The 23,404-nt window shown below is 46.2% G+C and overlaps 1 protein-coding gene across 1 annotated transcript in view; it reads right to left on the reverse strand.

Annotated features, from left to right (window-relative positions):
* Nucleotides 1-5,745: 5,745 nt before the first annotated feature.
* rnf152 (ring finger protein 152) overlaps nucleotides 5,746-23,404 on the reverse strand; it is a 31,517-nt gene continuing 13,858 nt past the window's right edge. The window contains exon 2 of the mRNA XM_068599342.1: nucleotides 5,746-9,707. Coding sequence (XP_068455443.1) covers nucleotides 8,873-9,523 — 651 coding nt within the window. The 5' untranslated portion in view covers nucleotides 9,524-9,707 and the 3' untranslated portion in view covers nucleotides 5,746-8,872. The remainder of the gene's footprint in view (nucleotides 9,708-23,404) is intronic.

The following is a 23,404-nucleotide window of genomic DNA, read 5'->3' on the forward strand; positions in this document are numbered from 1 at the left end:
CTAATTTCTTCGACTTTATACAAGTTAAATTGTCTCTTTAGGACGGGGTTGCTGTAGCACTGCAGATTTAAAATATGTCTATGTATTTCCGTTTGTCTACTGCTCATAAATATATATATATATATAGATATATATATATCTATATATATATAGATATATATAGATATATATATATATAGATATATATAGATATATATATATCTATATATATATAGATATATATAGATATATATATCTATATCTATATATAGATATATATCTATATATATATATATCTATATATAGATATATATATATATCTATATATATATATATAGATATATATATATATATATATCTATATCTATATATAGATATATATATATATATATATATATATATATATCTATATATAGATATATATATATATCTATATATATATATATATATATATATATCTATATATAGATATATATATATATCTATATATATATATATAGATATATATATATATATATATATATATAGATATATATATATATATATATGATGGCCTTTACTAGATGTTTTTTCACAGCATTATTTATGCAGAATGCATTTGTTTGAAATGTTTTAGAATCTTGTTTTAAAAATGTTCAGCTCTCCTCTCTGGTAGGTTGTATCCCCCGTCCTCCATCTTTGTAGTCCACAAAATAACCTTTTGACAAACCCCAGAAGAAGGTCAGGAAGTGTAAACTTGTATCCTAAACCTAAACTTAAACCATGTCTTTAGCCCTCAAACTTAATAATTTACATTATGGAGACGGTGCGATTGCGGGATCCGTCCCCATGGTTTTAGACCCACATTATCAACAAACACGTATAAATATCGTGTTAATGTGTCCGGATACTTTTGGCCACCGACTCCTGAGAGCTTCTTTGTGTTTTTAAAGGATCAGAGCACCGATTAGGGCCGTAATGAATAATTTAAGTGATTTGTTGTCGAAATGTTACTGCTTCACATCCTGGTTTTAAAAGTCTTGAGTGTCACAGGGTCAATATATTAAAACACATTTTCTCTCATTAAAATATTCTGAAAACGTGAGAGCGAGCGAAGGCCTTAAAGTGACTCATTTAAAATAAGAAAATGTTTTTCACTGTCGTGCCAGCACTCATTTCTTAAAAAGGGGGCATTTTGAATTCACTTTGGAATAAAACCCCTTGATTTAGTTTTTGCTCGGGCCATTTAAATTACCATTTAATTAAACTATTGGTGGGAGTTAAAAAAAACCTCTGCGATAAAAGAAACCTTGAGGTTTAATTCTCCAAAGACTGCTTTAAAACTAAGAATATTAAATTAAATGTTTTAGCAAATTCTTTATGTCTCCACTTAAAGTGTTTTATGTGGTGCAGAAACCTAAACCATCAAAATAGAAACACACACACACACACACACACACACACACACACACACACACACACACACACACACAAATTAACCTGTCAATACATGCATCAAAGAAAAACTCGCACAAGGACCAGAATTGATTTTCTTCCTCGTCAGTCAGCTGATTTTTCATATTTCACTTGGTTTGACCGTCGGGTCCAGGAAGCAGCGGCGAGAGCCGCGGCGGTTTTACCGCTGAATAAACTTCCAGCGGGGCGAGATTTATAGTTCGGACAATGAGGAGAGATTGAACGTGCGACAAATACACCGGCTTGTTTTGTTCCGCAGCAAAAGAGCCATCTTGAACGCACCGATGGGTGATAACACACGACGCAGAGGCCACGCCCTCTTTTGTGCCTCACTTTAAGCCTCAACATATTGTAACGGCCTGAGGGGAAGGGTTACCGCAGGCGTCTACATTCCAGCCAGAAGGCTCCACCCATGCATTAGAGGAGCATCAGGATCAGGTGGGGAACGAGACGCACCTGATCCTGATCTCCTCATCAGAGGCACCTATAAAGGTCAGGGAGGGAAAAGAAGAGGGAGGCACAGGCGACGAGGAAGGAGAGGTTCCTCTTCGTGCCGACGGACGTGAAACCGGTAAGACGGGTAGTGGCCCGGTTAAGATAGTGCTAGACAGAGCTACCTTTGAGTTATTTGTGTTTATTTCAATAAAACCCTTTAAAACTTGCGGAAAAGTCTCTGCCTGTGATTGCTGCGCTGCCCGACCGTCTGGGTCCTTCCTCCCATCCTGTTACAATATATTGTACAAGAGGAGTTATATATAAATCCCCCCTGTACACTTGTTATTAGGGTCGATATTAGCATTAAGATCAAAATCTTTGTTTTTTAATCACGCTGTAAACGGATTTATTTCTGCTGTTATATTGGACATTTTAACATGGATGTCTATGGGGATGGACTCACTTTTGGAGGCAACCTCAAGTGGCCATTTGAGGAACTGCATCTTTTAGCATTTAAGATTTAGCTTCATTTCTCAGCACCGCAGGTTTGACATTCAGATGACACACAGATTTTCCTCCGGTTGCCCAATAAATATGCAGATTTCTCCATTGTCTTTCATATCTGCAGTACACTTTCAAGCCAATAGAGGGAGCCTGAAAGTTCATATTGTATTGATAACGTTAAATCTAATGAGAAAAGATTGAAAGCCTGTTAACTCAGCATGAATGTATTTAAAGTGTATTTAACATGTATGTAACATGTCTTTTGATAGTATTAAACAAAGTTTTGTCTAATTAAACCTATTTTGCCTTAAAATTGGCTTGTTTACCCTTTGATGAAAATACAAGGTGACGCAGAAACGGCAGTTAAACGGTCTTGAATGTTAATTTAAACACATAGATAGATAGATAGATAATATTTGCATCCAAAATGTAGTGGAGTAAAAGTATAAAGCGGTAACTCAAATGTGTACTAAAGAACAGTACTTAAGAAATAGTACTTTTCATCACCGGCTCTCACTTTAGTGCCTGAAACATTTTGCTTCTTACACAACCAGGTTCCATGTCTGAATGCTGAATCTTTGTGAACTTTGTCCTCTAATCCTTTCAAATATTTAAGTTTCTCAGCTGCTTTGACACACCGTACGAGTGTTCTCTGGGAGAAAAAAAAAGATATTGCTTTTATTCACTCTGTTGCACACTGTCACCCAACACTGCCTCCTCCAAATAGGAACCATCTCTTTTTACTTTGAGGAAAAGAAGTCTCATCTTCCGCCAGACTTAAACTGATGACGGCCTCCCGATGACACATCCCTCGAGAGCCTCGTAGGAGGGGGAGACGAGACGAGCGCTTCCTTTGACTAACCTGTTTAATACTGTGTGAATTCCTGACTTCCTGTCTTGAATAAATCATGCAGACGATCAGTCGGTTTAAATCTTTCACCTTATCGGACGGGGGAGGGGAAAGCACTGCATTACGAGGGTAAAGTTGCGTCTGTTAAAAGCGGAGCTGCAGAGGAACTCCAATCAAAGCTGCAGCTCTCTCACACATCTTTAGCGCCCTCAGTTTCTTGGCTGCATGAATTCTGATTCACAAGTGAAAACGATATGGAAATGTGATGTTTTTAAAAGGGTTGCGTGGGAAGAGTTTATGTAGAAAGAGTCACCGAAACACTAGAGGAATCTAATTATTCACATCCAGAAAACTGAAGTCACAAACATTAGCTAGTACAGAGCAGGTTGATCTGAGCCAGTCAGTTCCCATCATGCATTGGGGGTCACGCAGTCGGTGGACATGTCCACGAAGTCGGACGCAAATCTCAGCGGCGCGCGGTCGCTGGATATCGATTCTCATCTCAAAACGAATCCAACTCAAGTCTTTAAAATTGTCCTGGATTCAATGAAGGACTTCCTGCTTTGTGTTTAACGGTCAACATTTCAAACATGAGCTTTGGAGCAGACAAGTGAATTGTGTAGTAGCGTCAAAAACTATAAGCTAAATGCTTAAGCCAACAGCTAAAGCTGTAAGCTAAAAGATTTAAGCTAAAAGATCAAGCTAACAGCTATAACATAAAAAGATATGAGCTAAAAGCTATAAGATAAAAGCTAAAAAGATATAAGCTAACAGCTGTACTCTTTAGTACGCTTAAGGCTAAAGGCTAAAAGAGAAGTTTGAGACCTAAAATAAAACATCCTTTATTTAATACACAGAACTTGTGTTCCAATCACAGCCACTGTGCACCAGAGCGAGGCCTCGAGCAACTGATTGATGCACTTGAAATAAAAATAATTACTATACTGCGGTCATTAAAATAAAAGAGCAGCCGTCGTTAAGAGAAAATAGAGAGAATAGAGATGAGCGACAGAGCTGCTCTGGTCCCTGGAGAGCGTGAATCACCTCCCGGACACGAGATCAATACAGATTTCTTGAGGAGGGGAGTCAACAAAGAGAGCCTGCTTCACTCGACCGTGAAATGTAGGACTTTAAGAAACAAAGCCGTGAGGAAAAACCTTTTTGAGCTTTTTATCTGATAGTGGAGTCCAAGTGTTTCTCTACAAATGGACGTTGGTGAGATCGGAATAAAAGCGCTGGAGTTCTCGTCCATGTCGACGCGAACAGGAAACACAACAGGAACTTCACGGTATTTTTTATTATTTTTTTACAAACACAACGGGCACAGAAACGACACGCCTCCTTTTCCTTGTCTACACTTCTCCAGTCGTCACTCTTTTAGGTTTCTGAAAAGAAAAGAAAGAAAAAAAGAAGAGAGGACACAAAGGACTCAAGAAGGAGATTGAAAAGCGTGTTATATTATATCAAATCACAGAAAAGATGTCGTGTGAAAAGGTTGAATTATAACAAGAGCAGAACTTAATGTTCAGGATCTTTTCCTTTGTGATGTTTTAGCGTAGAAATGTTTGATTTAACAAGAAAAAAACAAAGAAAAAACATGAAAGCAAAACGTGCACACTCTGGATTTGTGTGTGTTCGACAGCGTTATTTTTACCGTGTTTAATCGGATTTTACCAAAAAAATGTTTCCTCTAAATGGGTTAATACCAATTTATAAAGCATTAAATAGTAATAAAGCCATTTAAAATGTACACACCCAACGTGAAGAACGCCTTATTAAAACAACCATGTTACAAAGCCTTCATCAAGATTTCATGAAAATATATTTATGCTATTTAAAAAAATGTAAACTGGGATCTCTGAGTTTAATCGCCCGAAAAAAGAAGAAAAAAACGCTTCAACCTCGAGTGCTAAGAAATGAACGACTTGGTGTTTTACTTTGGAGTCCGCAGAGCGCCGAGCTAAAAATATTTCAACTTGCAGCAAAGCGGCTTCAAAAGGGACTTTGGGCTCAGAGTCTCGTAGCAACAGGAGCCGGTTCAGAGCATCAAACTATCCGAGTTTCATAACAGAACATTCCAGCGCAGAAGCCCGGAGAAATGTTCTGTTCTGGGGTTTTTTATTCAAGCAAATAGAAGTCAGATTTAAATGTCCGAAGATAATCTCAGACTTTTTTAGCTGGGTAAAAGACTCAAAATAAAATAAAATGAAGTTCTGCTCATTAAAGTTATGCTGAAATGGAACCCTGCAGCGGCCGCCCACTCCCGCCCCGCTAAGGACCCGCTACCGCGCCGCCCCACCGCTGCCATCGCCGGCGCCGCCACGCCACCCCACCGCCGCCACCACCGCCGCCGCCACCACCGCCACCGCCGCCACCGCCGCCACGCCACGCCACGCCGCCGCCACCGCCGCCGCCACCGCCGCCACCGCCGCCACCACCACCACCACCGCCGCCACGCCACGCCGCCGCCACCGCCGCCGCCACCGCCGCCGCCACCACCGCCGCCACGCCGCCCCGCACTGAAGCCCACACCCACCTAAATTAAGGGAGGTATTAAGATGAAGGGGAGTCGACGGTGTGTGTGTGTGTGTGTGTGTGTGTGTGTGTGTGTGTGGTGGTCTTTAGGTCGAGGGGTGAAAAAGTAGATTAGCAGTTCACTATAATCCATGAAAGATAACACACTTAGCATCCGTGAAAAAAAGAAAGTTGCCTTCCGTCTCCAATTTTCTTCCGATTCTATTTGTTTTAAAGAAATAGTTTGACATTGCACTTATCCTCGCCAGAGCTAAAGCTAGGAGGCGATTCGCTTAGATTAGCTTAGACTAAAGACTGTTGGCAAGAAACAGTTAGCTCTACAACTCACAGATTACCGTAACATGTTTTTGTAAAACTTAAGATACTAGAAATGTAAACAAAATCACAAGTTGTAGTTTAATGAAGAGTTACTTGCTCTAAATGTTAGCATGTAAAAAACATTAGCATGTGAAACTGTCTAGATGCAGCGGGAAATGGCTAACACTGCCGCTCTTTAAAGTTAAAAATAAATACTCACAAAGCTAAAGCTTACATATTACTGTAAATTGTTTAGGATTAATACTTTGTTGAGGAGTAGCATGCTGTAAATCGCGTAACGTTAGCATAAAATCGTGTAAAACGGTCTGGAAGCAGGTAGCCTGCTTCCAGACCATTACAAAAATGTGTAATGCGCATTACAAAATGTGTAATGCGCCTCAATTACTGTCACATGTTGTATCTTGTTTGTTTAATCTGTACAAAGATTTTTAAACCTCGTTGTTTTATGGGAAATGTTGTGCCATGTAGCGTAGCATGTAGCGTATCTCAGGGGTAAAACAGCTAGCTTTGGTCTTTTCAAAGCTCAAAAACACAACAACAAAGGCAGTCAAAACTCATAAATAACTTTGTTGTCTTCTTTTCTTTTTGTTAAAGCCGCACAAACATTTAAAGCTGTGGTTTTATCGAAAGTTAACCGTTACATGTTACGTTTTTGTTTGTGTAAAAATTAACCAAACAAAATACAACATGTGATTTAGTCTGCTGGTGAGGTGCTGGAGCCAGTCGTACTGTTCCAACTTATTCCAGTTCATGCTAAGCTAAGCTAATTGCCTCCTGAGGCCTGTCTCACGAAGCTGGATTTCGGCTTAGCGAGGTAACTTCTGGATTAACTCTGGATTAACTTCTGGATTAACTCTGGGTTTTCCGTCTCACGAAGCTGGTTCACTTCTTAGCGGGTCCGTTGCCCCGGTAACTTACGCTGAACCTAACCGGCTCCAGCAGGTTGAGTTCCCGGATAAGATCTCAGCGGGACATGAGACGCCTCCTGGCCAATCACTGCCCTGGAAACAAGACACGCCCCTTTCTACAGAGTCCCGTTGAGGAAGGACAGGACAGTAAGAGCAGCGCTCTGCAGAGAGCGTGTTTCCTGACGGCAAAACCATCCGTCATACGTGAAGCCTGGAAGATATTATAATAACTCACTGAGCGCTTTGAACCATGTTCCTGTGTTTGTTTTAACTGCTCTCATGATCTTTTAGCTCCACTGGGGTTTCAACTGAAATGAGGTTAAGTTGGTAAAAGGAAAAGGTAATCAAAAAGTGATTTAATATTACAATCCCAGTCATTTCTGCATTAACAGAATCGCTGTTTTTTTTCCCAGGATTCCTTGCGGCTTCTGGCCGCTGCAGCAGTGTTGCTTTCTGCTTTGTGCTTGTATTCTTTCTCTATATTTTTCATACATTCTTAAGATCGTTGTAAAATACGTTGCTCTCGGCTCCTTCACGGTGCACGATTGGTCTAACGGAGTTAACTCCGCCCCTTTCATGTGCACGAGCACAGATCTACATGAGACACTCCTGGGTTGACTTAACCAGTTGATAACCGGCTTCCTGAGACCAAAAAGCGAGACCGCGGACATCTGGTTAAGTGCAGCTGGATAACTGAGGGAAACCTGAGTTTGTTACCCAGCTTCATGAGACAGGCCCCTGGTTCTAGAGCCACGGTATTGATCTTCTCACATAATAAGCAGTGAGAAAAGGAAAAAGTATATTGCCAACATATCAAACTATTTCTTTTGAAATGTTTTCATTGCTAAATACAGAATTTTGAAGGATTCTTTTGTTTCAGATAGCTTGCAAATCTTTGGCAGCTCACATCCTACTAGCAGGCTGCACAAAGTCCTCCCACTACATTCAGAACAACATTTCATCCATATTTGGAGAACATAGTAATCATTCCATCATGTCTTGAGAGCCAAAGTGATGTCCTAAAACCTAATGATGTCAAATTTACAGGGAGAAAAAAACTGACACACATTTATTTGGTCATCTTTTCATTGTCTAATCTTTTCCCGCACTTTATAAAGAAACTCACTACCCGTGTGTTGAGTTTTGGCCTGTTGATACGACGGCATGAATGAACAATCCAATCCATGTTTTTATGTCCTTTGTTTCCACAACAATCCTTTAACTAACTCCATGGAGCCATTATAGCAACAGTTGGTTCTCAACAGGAACAGGTTGTAAGAAAGAAAAAGACAGAGTTTCCCCCGATGATTCAGACGTGGATCCCCGCACAGTTAATCCCCAGTAAAAGTCTGAACGCCTTTTGTCCTGCAGGACCGGCTGGAGACCTGCAGCTAAACAACACGTTGAAGACGTATGTACTTCTACCAAACCACGACTAAACACGCAATCCAACGGCTGTGATTGTGAGCGAGTGTCAGACCGGCGCCCCGAGCCAAAACGTATCAGCTGGCCCGGAAAAAAAACATAGCAGCCGGCCAAAAAAACACATTTCTGGAGTAATTCCCAAAGTGTTCTTTTTGGAGAGAGAGAGAAAAAAAGGAAGAACAGGAAAAAAACAGGAGTTTCATGGAAAGAGGAAAGGTTCAGGCTCCCAAATAAAAGGAAACGGGACACAATGGCAGCATGTACATGGATCTCCTCCCTGCCCGCTTCCTCCTCATCTCCTATGTCCTTCTGCTCAGGAGGTTTCCTTGGATGCCCACGATATGAGTTTCAGTCCCCTCAGCAGAGTCCCGTCTCCGAGGCGAGGCAGGGCCGGCGAGGGGAATCCACGGGGTCGGGCTAAGGGGTCCACCGGCAGTCCGAGCAGCCGCCCCTCGTCCGCCCCTCAGCCGCAGGAGATGACGGTGAAGCGTTTGGAGATGCAGGACATGTTGTGCAGCACGATGCCCAGAAGGAAGAGCAGCACGCACGCCACCAGGATCACCGTGCACACGCCGGACCACGTGGAGCCCTTCCCTCCCCCTCCCCCTCCTCCTCCCACCGGGCCGGTGACTCTCCTCTCGCCCTCGCCTACCTCCAGCCCCATCCCCTCCAGGCTCATCGCCAGGCCCAGAGACTGCTGCTCGGGCATGGTGACCAGCGTCATCCCCTTCTGCTGGCCGCCGGGCAGGAAGCGACACCCCAGCTCCCCGGGGAGGCCCAGCGCCCGCTCCTTGCCGATGGGCAGCGGCAGCATGTAGCAGCCGTTGCTGGGCAGGCGGATGAAGACCGGCGTGTGCTCCGAGGCGTGAGGGATGGCGATGACGGTGATGATGTCCGGGTCGTCCGGGAGCTGGGAGACGGACAGGCCCGGCGGGAGCCTGGTGACGCAGCGGCACCAGGGACATCGGATCTCCTTCTGGCTGCTGCGCATCTGGGTCAGGCACACCGAGCAGCACGTGTGACGGCAGTCTAGCAGCTTGGGCCGCCGGCGGGGGCTGTAGTAGTTAAAGCAGATCTGGCACTCCAGAATGGAGTCCTGGGAAAGAGTCTCCATTTTTAGTTGTATTGTATTTTTTAAGGGTAGGTGTTATATTCACAGGCAGGCAATTATTTTAGAGGAAGTCCAAACAGGTCGAGGAGAACGGTTGCACAACTCCGGTTAAGAAATCCCACCGAACACCGACTTCCTCAACTTCACGGCGACGTCACAGCTCTTCTGCGGCAGCATGGTCAGCCGTCTGCAACAGAGAAGCGTGATACTTGTTTTACTTTGACAGGAAATTGATGAGGTCCACAGAATCAGTCCTGACATGCACAGTGATTTGTTGGTATGATAATTTAGCTTTGCAAGACATTAAGCCAGTAAATCACAAAGAACGCTGAATCTGGACCTTTCCATCTATAATTAACTGTTCCATCGGTGTCAGAAATTCAGGTTTCTGGCAGGAAATATTGGCTACTGTATCGTAACATAGTGGCATATCTACCAAAAAAGTCCCCTCAGTCAACGGCAGCGAGTGCACAAACACAAAAATGCACGACAACTAAATCTGAAAGGGCCGTGGAGACATTTATATTTCACCAACAGTCGCACATGTGCACGAATCGAGGCATTTCAGCCTCACTAGCATGCAAAAAATCCTTCGTATTGGTATTTTAAAGAGCTAAAACCTTCCAAACTTGCATGATGCCAAACAGCATAACATTGGTGCAAAGGGTCAAACATGCACCATGCATCATGCACACATCGTACCGAGCAGCGGGGTCGAGTTTACGCAAGTGTTAAGAGAGGCAAGTGTTAAGAGACTCCAAAAACTATTTCCTCTTCCTCCTCCGCCTCCTCTTCCTCCTCCTGCATATTTGCGTCTACCGGGTGAATCCACGGCGGACAACAAGCAAACGATTAATACAAAACAAGTCCATGCCTACTTTTACTTTTATTGCCCGAGTTGTAGAAGTGTGACCGCTGCCGAGAAGAAGATAAGTAGAATGTTTTGCCGTCCCCACATAGCCGGCTGTGCCTCCGGGCTCGACAGCGAGAGTGAGGAGTCAGACTGATGCAGTCTATAGCCAGAGGAAGGTGGCAATGAAAATGGAAAAATAAAAGTTGACCACTGATTCCTGCAACGCTGTACATCTCGAGCCTTTTTATCAAAAAACAAGATCTCAGGCAATCAAAGTGGTCACGACGCCCTGCGGGGAAAGACGACGGCGGGCCAGTTCATCCGTCTGGAGTCTTTCAGTTTGGGATCATTTGGACGAAGAGAAGGACGAGTCGACCTCGAGTAACTGCAACGAGACGAGGACGTGAAGGCGTTTGAGCGAAGCACAAATCCCGAGAAGAATCTTCTCATCAAAACCCCGAATCCTTTCGAGAGCATTTCATCGATTGATCCTTCAATATCTCAAGATGCCCTCGTCTGTATCCGTGTCCTTCAGCTCTTCCTGGAGGATCCCGAGATAAATACTGAAGGGTCTCTTCTGGTTGTACAGAAGTCTATGCTTCATGTGTTAAAGCTGCATTCCCTCTCCTGACCACCAGGGGGCGACTCCTCTGGTTGTATAGAAGTCTATGCTTCATGTGTTAAAGCTGCATTCCCTCTCCTGACCACCAGGGGGCGACTCCTCTGGTTGTATAGAAGTCTATGCTTCATGTGTTAAAGCTGCATTCCCTCTCCTGACCACCAGGGGGCGACTCCTCTGGTTGTATAGAAGTCTATGCTTCATGTGTTAAAGCTGCATTCTCTCTCCTGACCACCAGGGGGCGACTCCTCTGGTTGTATAGAAGTTTATGCTTCATGTGTTAAAGCTGCATTCTCTCTCCTGACCACCAGGGGGCGACTCCTCTGGTTGTATAGAAGTCTACTTCTCTCTTGATGTATTCCCTCAGTAAACATTGTCAGCATAAGTTTATGCCTCAAGCTCTAGTTTCAAGTCTTCTTCTATACAGCCTGATGTTCATTTACTACATTAACCAGAACTCTGTGGAAATGAACCAGATTTAAGTTCAAGTTCTCCTCAGATTGGAACTGCAAATAAAACGTAACCTGATCTCCCCGTTAACGAGATGCACCTCTGTGTCCAGTCAGCAGTGAGACAACAGGAAGTGACATCAGGATGCAGAGAGTGTACCTGCCTCCTCTCTCATGCCCCCCCCACCAAACCTGACCTAGTTTTTTTCATTATAGAATCAAAGTCGAGGAAAAAAGACGTTGAGGGAAAAAATACAAAATCCGGTCGGTTTTTGGGAGAAAGAGAGCTGCCCTTGAGGGGCGAGACGCCCAGAAGGGTTTCACTGAGTCCTTCCCCAAAGACGAGGATTAGCTTTGATCTGAAATAAATGCTTTGTGGCTCAATATTCCCATGGAGTCTCTCCCTCCCCCTCTCCCTCTCTGAGAAAAACCCGCATGAAGACAAAATGTGTCATTTAAGAAATGATTTTAAATTAGCAGCATTTACAACATTAATTGCAGATTTTGTGCACAGATTGAAACTTCAGAAATGAGGTCGGATATTGAGAAAACTATTGATTTGACTCCGAATGAGCAACCTTCACTTGTAACTGCTGGAACTTGGAGAGACACCAGCAGGTGTTTGGCTCCCGGCCCGAACAGTCAACTGAACTTTGTTGGCAGAGTTTTGGAGACATCTCGAACCACCAAACACTCGAATGAAAAAGGTTTTTTAAAAAGATATCCAGGAAATATGCCGACCTTTATTCAACCTTTAAAGCTGCAGAGAAGCTGACGGTTTGAGACAGAAACAAGGCGGTGGAGCGTCCGTCCCGTGTGGACATTCACTCAATTAAAACTAATTGACGGATAGATGCATCGCGCCGTGCCGACGCGCGTCGCTCGCGCTCGCTAGAAGGCTTTAATTCATCTTTCTCCGTCAGCAGATGAACGTTGCAGCCGTATGGATCTTTATCTGGACATAAATGTTACAACACGAGTCAAACCAGAAGTCTTCACTGTGGGCCGATGTGCCGAGCCGGCATTCTGCATCGAGAGATGGTTGCTCACACACGCCACACACACACATTTTGGATGAAAGTCGGCGTTTCTTCCAGCGCATCGAGCAGCTGCAGGAGGCTAAAGGGCAACAGCGGCTGCTTTTTCGTGCTAATCCAGAACTCATCAATTAACTTTAATCCACATCCTGTTTTTTTTACGTTTCATGTTAAACTACAGGAAGGAGCACGGTCCTCGCCTGAAGGTCGCGGCTCCTCGCTTCTCCCTCCAGAAGGGCCGCGTGAGGATAACAGCTCAGCCAACAGTTTTTAAGGTTGAGTTGAGGGAACTTATTAGAGATTTTGGCTCCGAGTTGCCGGGTTTAAGGGGTCGGAGGGAAGCGAGTCCTGTAACCGATTGTAATTAATCACAGAGTCGTCGCAGAGCGAGGGGAGCGTGTCGATGCTCTCCAGCTTAATATCCTCGTTATACGACACATTAACGAGGGCTTTCAAAAGGGGTTTTATGTTCTCGGCAGTGTTTCTCAAAGTCAAATGTAGAAATCACCGAGCAGCGGAGGAGGAGCTCTCGAAGTTGCTCCGGGAAAACCGACGAGGAAATATTGCTTTTGCTTCTAGATTGTGGCAAGAAGTCAAAATGAGACAAATCTGCGGCGTTCAGACTCAAACGCTCGATAGGATTAAAAAAAACTTGACTTTTTTCGATCTCTTGAAGCTCAGAACCGGGACCTCCACCCCAACGGCACCTCCAGGTGGAGCAGAACCAGCGGCTGTGAGCCGCACCGGGTCGTGAACCTCGCTCACGCCGGCGGCTCAACGGGCCTGAGTCCCTGCAGCGAGGCCGCGGATGCAACGCGTTATGCTCGGTTGGTTTATTGTGTGTATTGATGCATCGTGTGTGTGTGTGTGTGTGTGTGTGTGTGTGTGTGTGTGTGTGTGTGTGTTAGCACTGATGCAGGGTTAGCTGTGCAGCGACCACCGCGACACACATTATGGCAATTTCCAACCGTAGCATGACACCGACTCCCGCAGCGCCGGGACGCCACCGAGTGCAGGAGGGGAGCGCAGGACGTCGGGCGTCGGCCCACTCGGCTCTCCAGGTGTTTAGTTTCATTCTCTGCTGCTGATACCTGACGATAAAAACAATAAAGACCACGTGGGGAAAGAGAGAGGAGAGATGTGAGCATCCTGAACCACTGAGAGAGTCAAGGAGTGAGTGAGTGAGTGAGTGAGTGAGTGAGTGAGTGAGTGAGTGAGTGAGTGAGTGAGTGAGTGAGTGAGTGAGTGATTGATTGATTGATTGATTGAGGGAGACATGTATGACATTATGATGCGTTCAGGCTAAGTTTAGCAGTGGGCAAAGGGTTATTATCGCATTAATGTCGTGTAAAATGTAGTTTTTGGCAAGAAACCTGAATAAATCCAGATGTTTGAAGGAGACGTCGGCGAGTGAATTACGACCCGTTTAACTTCCTAAAACTCGCTCTGAGCAGCTTAAACTGCTTGAGCCAAGATTTGTTTTCATCAATAAAAAATACAATCTTCACTTCCCTTTGTTTTTCATGCAAATAACCGCTCGAGAGCACGACAACAAAGTAAAAGCAGAACATTTAGAATATCTGGCGGTTTACACTGAACTCAATTCGATTGAAATAATCTTTTGCGGTCGGTGGTAAAAACAACACAAACGCAGAAAAGACTCGATCAACTCTCTTTCAAAACCAATTTACAATCCAAATGATGTTAAGACTCCAACCTCATCCCATCAAATAAACGTCCTTCTAAATTCAGCTTCAGCCGTTCTGTCTGATTTGTTCAGGAGTCACGATTCATCTGAGCGTCAGAGACTAATCATCAATTAACGGTGTTTCTTAGCAGCAAGAGAGCTGCAGAGACACTTTGCTTCTTTCTTTGTCCTCATTATTACAGAATGTTCATCTTTGAAGCAAGCTGAAATACTTCTTTATTACAATCACAAATCATTAAGAGTATAAAACCAATTAAGGATATGTAATCCCTCTTCCTCTTTCACAAAGAACCAATTAAAATCCTTAAAGAAGTGAAGGTCGGCAGTCGTGGAGTTAAGGAGCAGCTGTTTACGAACGCCTGCAAAGTTAAAGTCTTTGTGTTCGTGCTACAGCAGTGAGCATGGCGGCTGCTGCTGACTTTGAGAAATGGCCGTGATGCTTTCCATCGGCTGTTTTCACACCTCCTCCTCCCCCCTCGCCTCTTTGAGGGAGATCGACAGCGGCGAAGGCTGAGGACACATTTGACGCCCGGCCAAGGGGAAGGAAGATTTCACAGAGACGGATGTCTGCGCGGAAACACCGGCGGTTCGATACCCTGATCGGCACGTATTGCTCCAGAGTCACGGGTCCTTTGAATCCTTCAGGCCGGACCGCACGCTGATGCGGAGTCGAAGGTGCCGGCCGCATGCCAATTAACTTTCTTTTTTCTTTTCTTTTTTCCACTGGGGTGACCTCACAGTCGCCGTGCTGCTCAGTACGGTGGCCCCGAGGGCTCAGAGCACCGCGGCGGCTTCAGAAAAATATCTTCTACAAACAAAATGACAGCAGACGACAACGGAAGCTGCTCGCGGGTGAAAAGTGGAACAAAGTGAAAGCGTCACATTTAGAATACGTTAACACCGACTTTAGGACGGAGGCGATGAAGCACTTCAAACTACCGTAAAGTCAGGTTAGAAGCCGCTACTAGCTTTAGTGGTTGTCCCAGCTAGCTCCCCGCTGTAGCCAGCTAGCGCTGTTGCTAGGTTTTTGCTAGCTCCCCGACAACCACCAACGGCAGCGGGTCCAGCTCGACGCCCGACTCGGAAGCAGCCGGAAGTTTGGTTTGTGTCGTTTTTCTGGTGACACTTGTTGACTTCCTGCTTCTCCACAGTACATTTTTTGTTTGTACGCCTTCTGGTGTTAATAACAATAATGCAACAAGGCACAGTGGATGTGACAGTGGACAGTCGTGTGTTATTCTCACCGTCTGCCCTCACTTTCTACACAAAGAAAAACCCCTCAGCGCCTCTGCGATGTGTGGAGGACTGTCAGGCTTCTTCATGAAGATGTTTTAAAAAAGACTTTTGGAGGATGGGAACCTTCGGCTTTCAATCAGGACAGATTTCTAGAGTTTCCCCTCAAATCATTTTCCAGCAAACTAAAATAAACAGGCTTTGATTTTCCTGCTGGCCTCGTCCCTTAAAAAGGGACCTCGCGCTGCCGGCAGCGACAACACAACTCCCACTTCACAGCCCTGCAGCACTGACACACACACACACACACACACACACACACACACACACACACACACACACACACACTCATCAACACACACAGATGCACGCAGATTACAGAGGCCAGTCGTCCATTAGCACTTACACACACATTTGTGCATTAAGAATAAAAAAAACAGAGTGCAGCTCTCAGCATCCTATCAACACTCACTTAAGATAATAAGTCCTGTTGGGGAGGCAATAGATTGGAGCGTGCGTGCGTGTGTGTGTGTGTGTGTGTGTGTGTGTGTGTGTGTGTGTGTGTGTGTGTGTGTGTGTGTGTGTCTCGGTGAATAGACAGGAGAGACTTTAGAAAGAGACTCTGCAGTAAATCGTGGTGGCAATTTGTCAGGATTAAAGCGGCCTAATGGCTGTGTGTGTGTGGCTGTGTGTGTGTGTGTGTGTGTGTGTGTGTGTGTGTGTGTGTGTGTGTGTGTTTCTTCACCTCGTGGTTGACAGGAAATCAAAGCACTTTTTAACTGCGGCTGCCCTTAAGGTTTCATTACTCATCATATTGTTGATAATTGATTAATTGAACCTGAAGTCTGAAGCTCAAAGATCTTCTTCTGAAGCTCAAAGATCTTTTTCTGAAGCTCAAAGATCTCCTTCTGAAGCTCAAAGATCTCCTTCTGAAACTCAAAGATCTCCTTCTGAAGCTCAAAGATGTTCTTCTGAAGCTCAAAGATCTCCTTCTAAAGCTCAAAGATCTCCTTCTGAAGCTCAAAGATCTCCTTCTGAAGCTCAAAGATGTTCTTCTGAAGCTCAAAATCTTTTTCTGAAGCTCAAAGATCTTCTTCTGAAGCTCAAAGATCTTCTTCTGAAGCTCAAAGATGTTCTTCTGAAGCTCAAAATATTTTTCTGAAGCTCAAAGATGTTCTTCTGAAGCTCAAAGATGTTCTTCTGAAGCTCAAAGATCTCCTTCTGAAGCTCAAAGATGTTCTTCTGAAGCTCAAAATCTTTTTCTGAAGCTCAAAGATCTTCTTCTGAAGCTCAAAGATCTCCTTCAGGCCCTGCAGGCTAAACACGGGAGCAATTAAACACATTGATCCCGTTTTATTCAGTGTGGCAGCTAACTCCAGCGAGCACACGATGTCTTTCAACCTCGCAGGTTCAAGCGCTGCTCAGAGTAAACAGACGTTTTGGGATTTTGTTTGCGGTCAAAGGGATAAAAAAAAAAGAAAAAGCACCATTTACAAAAGACCAAACAGCAACTTATGATCCCGTTTACTGCACAAAGAAGTCTTTCAGAGACTGAACTAGATCTGGTGCTCATTAATGCTCCCTTGCAGCAACAAGACTTTCCTCTACATGTCTTGAGCGAGCAGCAGCGCCTCTCCTTCCAGCGTCAGACTGAAACAGAAGATCATTTTCAGACTGACAAGCCGTCGTCTAATTACATGTTCCAGCTTTTCAGACATTTTCTTGGCGTTGTTGTTTCCACGTGAATAAAAACAGGATGTTATTGTGAATATCTCTCTTACAGCGGGAAAAAAAGGATGGAGACAGAAAACGAGGAGAGACCCAGAAGAAATCGTGTGTGTGTGTGTGTGTGTGTGTGTGTGTGTGTGTGTGTGTGTGTCCACATGAGCTGAATGATGCCCTTCAACCCGCACAGACATCAAACACACACCGCCACCGGCGGTGATTACGTCCCTCTCCATCCGCAACACCACTCTCTCTTGCATCATCCTCATCCTCATCATCATCCTCATCATTTTCATCTCTGTCTTTGAACCTCCCCACTCTCATGTTGCCGCTCACAAGAGCCCTGCAGTCACGACGAGGGCGAAGAAAAACAATGTAGAAAAAAATACAAATGTCAAACATAACCCCCCCTCCCCCCCCCCCCCCCCCACACACACACACACACACACACACACACGGCTGACCTTCAGCGGCGTCTCCTGAGGCCGAACATGTGACCGTCTACCTGAGTTCAAAGACGGTCTTCTGCACACGCTCTGGCGTCTGGGCTCCAATGAAAAGGCTCGTTTCCCCTTTCAGCGACGGAGAGGTGGAAGCAGAAAAAACGGATTTGACCAGGACTTGTCCTTTAATCCACATACGAAACAAATTTCAAGAATTGCCTTTTTTCACTTACGTAATATATCAAAAATCAGACATATCCTCACCAAAATGATGCAGAAACGTTAATCCAAGCATTTGTTACTTCAAGACTAGATTACTGGAACTCCTTATTATCAGGCTGCTCTGGTACGGCCCTCGGGTCTCTCCAGTTGATACAAAATGCTGCAGCTCGTGTACTAACGAGGACTAGAAAGAGGGATCACATTACTCCTGTATTAGCTGCTCTCCACTGGCTTCCTGTAAGATTTAGAATTATATTTAAAATCCTGCTCCTCACCTATAAAGCCTTAACTGGTAATACACCATTATATCTTAAAGAGTTTATAGTGCCATGTTACCCCACTAGAGAGTTACGTTCATTGAATGCAGGGTTACTTGTAGTTCCCAGAGTCTTAAAAAATAGGTTGGGGGCTAGAGCCTTCAGTTATCAAGCTCCTCTTCTGTGGAATAAGCTTCCACTTTCAGTCAGAGGGGCAGACACGGTCAGCTTAGTTAAGAGTAGACTTAAAACGTTTCTCTTTGACAGAGCTTATAAATAGGCTGGCTCAGGTTAGTCCTGCTCCAGCCCCTATATATGCTGCTATAGACCTAGACTGCTGGGGGCATCTTAGGATACACTGAGCTCCTCTCTCCTCTTCTTCTTTCTCATCTCCCGTCTCCTTTCTTCTCTCCTTCTGGATAAGTTATTATCTTTCAATGCACATTACCAACTCTACTCCTTTCCGGGAGCCTCTGTGCTTCCTTGCCTCAAGTTTCCATGGACCGTGGCTGTCTGCAGTTGGATCTGCCCCCCCCCTCCCCTCCCCCCCTCCTCCTTCCCTATGGACCGTGGCTGTCTGCAGTTGGACCTGACCCCCCCCCCTCCCCCCCTCCTCCTTCCCTATGGACCGTGGCTGTCTGCAGTTGGATCTGCCCCCCCCCTCCCCCTCTCCTCCTTCCCTATGGACCGTGGCTGTCTGCAGTTGGACCTGACCCCCCCCCCCCCCTCCTCCTTCCCTATGGACCGTGGCTGTCTGGAGTTGGACCTGCCCCCCCCCCCCTCCCCCCCTCCTCCTTCCCTATGGACCGTGGCTGTCTGGAGTTGGACCTGCCCCCCCCCCCTCCCCCCCTCCTCCTTCCCTATGGACCGTGGCTGTCTGGAGTTGGACCTGCCCCCCCCCCCCCCCTCCCCCCCTCCTCCTTCCCTATGGACCGTGGCTGTCTGGAGTTGGACCTGCCCCCCCCCCCCCTCCCCCCCTCCTCCTTCCCTATGGACCGTGGCTGTCTGGAGTTGGACCTGCCCCCCCCCCCCCCCCCTCCTCCTTCCCTATGGACCGTGGCTGTCTGCAGTTGGACCTGCCCCCCCCCCTCTCCCCCTCCCCCCCTCCCCCCCTCCTCCTTCCCTATGGACCGTGGCTGTCTGGAGTTGGACCTGCCCCCCCCCCCCCCCCTCCCTCCTTCCTCCCACCTCCCTATGGACCGTGGCTGTCTGGAGTTGGACCTGCCCCCCCCTCCCTCCTCCCTCCCACCTCCCTATGGACCGTGGCGGTCTGGAGTTGGACCTGCCCCCCCCTCCCTTCCCCCTCCCTATGGACCGTGGCTGTCTGGAGTTGGACCTGCCCCCCCCTCCCTCCTTCCTCCCACCTCCCTATGGACCGTGGCTGTCTGGAGTTGGACCTGCACCCCCCTCCCTCCTTCCTCCCACCTCCCTATGGACCGTGGCTGTCTGGAGTTGGACCTGCCCCCCCCCTCCCTTCCCCCTCCCTATGGACCGTGGCTGTCTGGAGTTGAACCTGCCCCCCCCCTCCCTCCTTCCTCCCACCTCCCTATGGACCGTGGCTGTCTGGAGTTGGACCTGCCCCCCCCCTCCCTTCCCCCTCCCTATGGACCGTGGCTGTCTGGAGTTGGACCTGCACCCCCCTCCCTTCCCCCTCCCTATGGACCGTGGCTGTCTGGAGTTGGACCTGCCCCCCCCTCCCTTCCCCCTCCCTATGGACCGTGGCTGTCTGGAGTTGGACCTGCCCCCCCCTCCCTTCCCCCTCCCTAAGGACCGTGGCTGTCTGCAGTTGGTCCTGCCCCCCCCTCCCTTCCCCCTCCCTATGGACCGTGGCTGTCTGGAGTTGGACCTGCCCCCCCCCCCTCCCTTCCCCCTCCCTAAGGACCGTGGCTGTCTGGAGTTGGACCTGCCCCCCCCTCCCTTCCCCCTCCCTATGGACCGTGGCTGTCTGGAGTTGGATATCTTTGAAAAGGATTTTTTTTTGCAGATATACTTTTTTTTGCCAAGACTTCGCTGAACAAATACATCCAATAAACGCAAGTATTGGAGACAAAATTGGTTCCACAGTTTAACGGGTTAAGATTTTTTTTTTCAATACGTTCTGAGATGAATAACCCTCTCAGAACAGTCGCGTCCACACATCCGTCTCACAGGTGCGGACGGACCGCGGCGAGCGAGATGAGCGACGGCGGCACCTCGCGGAGCGTTCTGCACGGCGGCCCGAGCGCTAATGACTCGAGCAGTTGGTGGAGAAATTTACGGGATAACAAGCTCTGATGAGGGTTAGAGTAAATCTAATAGATAGGGACCCAACAAATACACACACACACACACACACAGACACACACACACAAAATGAACGCAAACTCAGCGAGTGAGACCTGAACCGCCTCCAGCTACAGGAAAACATGACAAAAAAATGCGGTTTGACAGTGTCAATGTCGTAAAAACATACATCTCCTCCCATGTGCACAAAAAAGTGTGTGTGTGTGTGTGTGTGTGTGTGTGTGTGTGTGTGGAGCAGATGGGAGTTTCACGGCAGGAGCACCAGTGTGCTACAGAGGTCATAAATCAGCCGCTCGGCATCGTGGGTCGTCGGCCAGCAGCAGAGCTGAGGCGCCGCAGACTGTGAGCGGCTCGATGGAGACGTCGAGACGCCGGGAAACAACCTCGTATATCAAAGCTTTAGAAGAAGAAGACGAGAAGGCCGCCGCGTGAACGAACTACTGAATATGTAAATTTGTGAGTCAGGGATCTGGGTCATATATCTGCAGAGCTGATGGTCGTGGCAGCTCTAACATGCTGTCACACATACGAGATGATCTCTCAGGCAGTTCATCTCCATCTCTCATGCTCATCAGTTCCACTAAAAGGAAAAAAGCCCTTTGCTGAACTCAAAGCTCGGGAAAAAAGGAGGAGGATTTACTGACAATGTCGTGGGATTTTTATAAGAAGAAAAAGAAAAAAAGCACCTAAAGAAACTCAAGAAATGGATGTAAATGTAAGCATCGAGAGGCAGCATGTCTGAAAAGTGTGTTAAAGCTGCATTCTCTCTCCTGACCACCAGGGGGCGACTCCTCTGGTTGTATAGAAGTCTATGCTTCATGTGTTAAATCTGCATTCTCTCTCCTGACCACCAGGGGGCGACTCCTCTGGTTGTATAGAAGTCTATGCTTCATGTGTTAAATCTGCATTCTCTCTCCTGACCACCATGGGGCGACTCCTCTGGTTGTATAGAAGTCTATATAAGTGACTCTACTTCTCTCTTGATGTATTCCCTCAGTAAACATTGTAAACATGAGTTTATATCTCAATCCCTAGTTTCAAGTCTTCTTCTATACAGCATGATGTTCATTTAGTAAATCTTGGCGAACTAGAGGGTCCAGACTCCACCAAGCATGCGTCTCTGGTTGGGATGAGCGAGGCGGTGTATTGGAGGGTATTCAGCTCATTTAGTTCAGTTATCCTGTGGTAATGGATAAAACACACGCCATAATTTAATACTAGCAAAAAGATGGATCCCAAACCTGTCCATGAAGAAGGCTGGAGCCATCGCTCCAGCTGCAGTCCTACTGAGGGATTTAGTTTGATCTAATTGGCCATAACTATACATGAAAGCTGGGCCCAGTCCAGTATTGAGAGAGCACAACCACGGGAGATGCAAACACTCATTTAGAGGCCAAGTGTAGAAACCCTGCAGATGCAATCCTGTAAAAAGATAATAATAAATAATTCTGCCTGTGGGGTTTCAAATATAGAAAAAGCAAAGAAAAAATATATAATTTGCTTCAAAGACATCAAGAAAAAAGCCGGTCGATGTCACTGATTCTGTGATGACCGAACCTGCGACTTTGCAAAATGAAACCTGCCCACCGGTTTTCCGCCGCTCTCCACGCAGGACTTTTTTTTGGAAACAAAGCTTTAAGAAATCGGCGAAGGGAGCGCTCGTTTGATCCCAATGCCAGCTAGTGGTTTTCAGTCGGGGGCCACCCAAGCAGAGGACAGATTAGCGTCGGCTGTCTGGGAGGAAGCGGAGCCGCGGGGATCGGTCCCCCGGCCTGACCGAGGTTAGGCCTCTGGATGCAGACGAAGCTCCCTGTTTTCATCAAACGCCTCGTGGAGAAAATCCAATCCCCCAAAACAGAACTGTCAGCTCCTGCTGCAAAGTGGCTGAATTACAAAGGGAGGTAATGGCAGCCACTTTTTTAAAGGGCACTGTAAGTAAATGAGGCTTCTCTTGAAAGAACCAAATTTTTCCGGTAAGAAGTTGGGAAATTATGAGGTTATAATTCCAAACCCTCAAATTAATCTCTCCCTAAAAAGGAAACAGGGAATGTAAGGCTCTAACAAGAGGCTTACATTCAAGAGCTTTAACACATGAAGCATAGACTTCTATACAACCAGAGGAGTCGCCCCTGGTGGCCAGGAGAGAGAATGCAGCTTTAACACATGAAGCATAGACTTCTATACAACCAGAGGAGTCGCCCCCTGGTGGTCAGGAGAGAGAATGCAGCTCTAACACATGAAGCATAGACTTCTATACAACCAGAGGAGTCACCCCTGGTGGCCAGGAGAGAGAATGCAGCTTTAACACATGAAGCATAGACTTCTATACAACCAGAGGAGTCGCCCCCTGGTGGTCAGGAGAGAGAATGCAGCTTTAACACATGAAGCATAGACTTCTATACAACCAGAGGAGTCGCCCCTGGTGGCCAGGAGAGAGAATGCAGCTTTAACACATGAAGCATAGACTTCTATACAACCAGAGGAGTCGCCCCCTGGTGGTCAGGAGAGAGAATGCAGCTTTAACACATGAAGCATAGACTTCTATACAACCAGAGGAGTCGCCCCCTGGTGGTCAGGAGAGAGAATGCAGCTTTAACACATGAAGCATAGACTTCTATACAACCAGAGGAGTCGCCCCCTGGTGGTCAGGAGAGAGAATGCAGCTCTAACACATGAAACTTCCGTATTGTCTTTACTCTGGAGAACCGGAGGTTGCCGCCTGGTTGCACCTGGTATTTTAAACCAATGGGTGACATCACTTCTTCTATTTAGTCTATGAATGTTGTCATGTTGGTTCATCTTTACACCAACAGAATTGTACACAACCGTCTGATATTGTATGGGGGGGGTTTAAGTTTTGAGGTCGTACAGACATACAGACAACACGTTCATATGCATGAATCAGATGATGCAAAACATGAGCGCTGTGTCTCTGAGAGACTGCAATATGCTGCAATGTGTTAACAGTTTATTGAATAGACGGCTTCAAATAAACCGATATTGCTTCCAGTGATTCCTAATCGGAGCTCTTTATCCGAGCAAGTTGCTTCTCATC

Source organism: Clinocottus analis, unplaced genomic scaffold (assembly GCF_023055335.1).
Source record: "Clinocottus analis isolate CAN_PGR_092001 unplaced genomic scaffold, fCliAna1.0.p SCAF_45, whole genome shotgun sequence".
NCBI lineage: Eukaryota > Metazoa > Chordata > Actinopteri > Perciformes > Cottidae > Clinocottus > Clinocottus analis.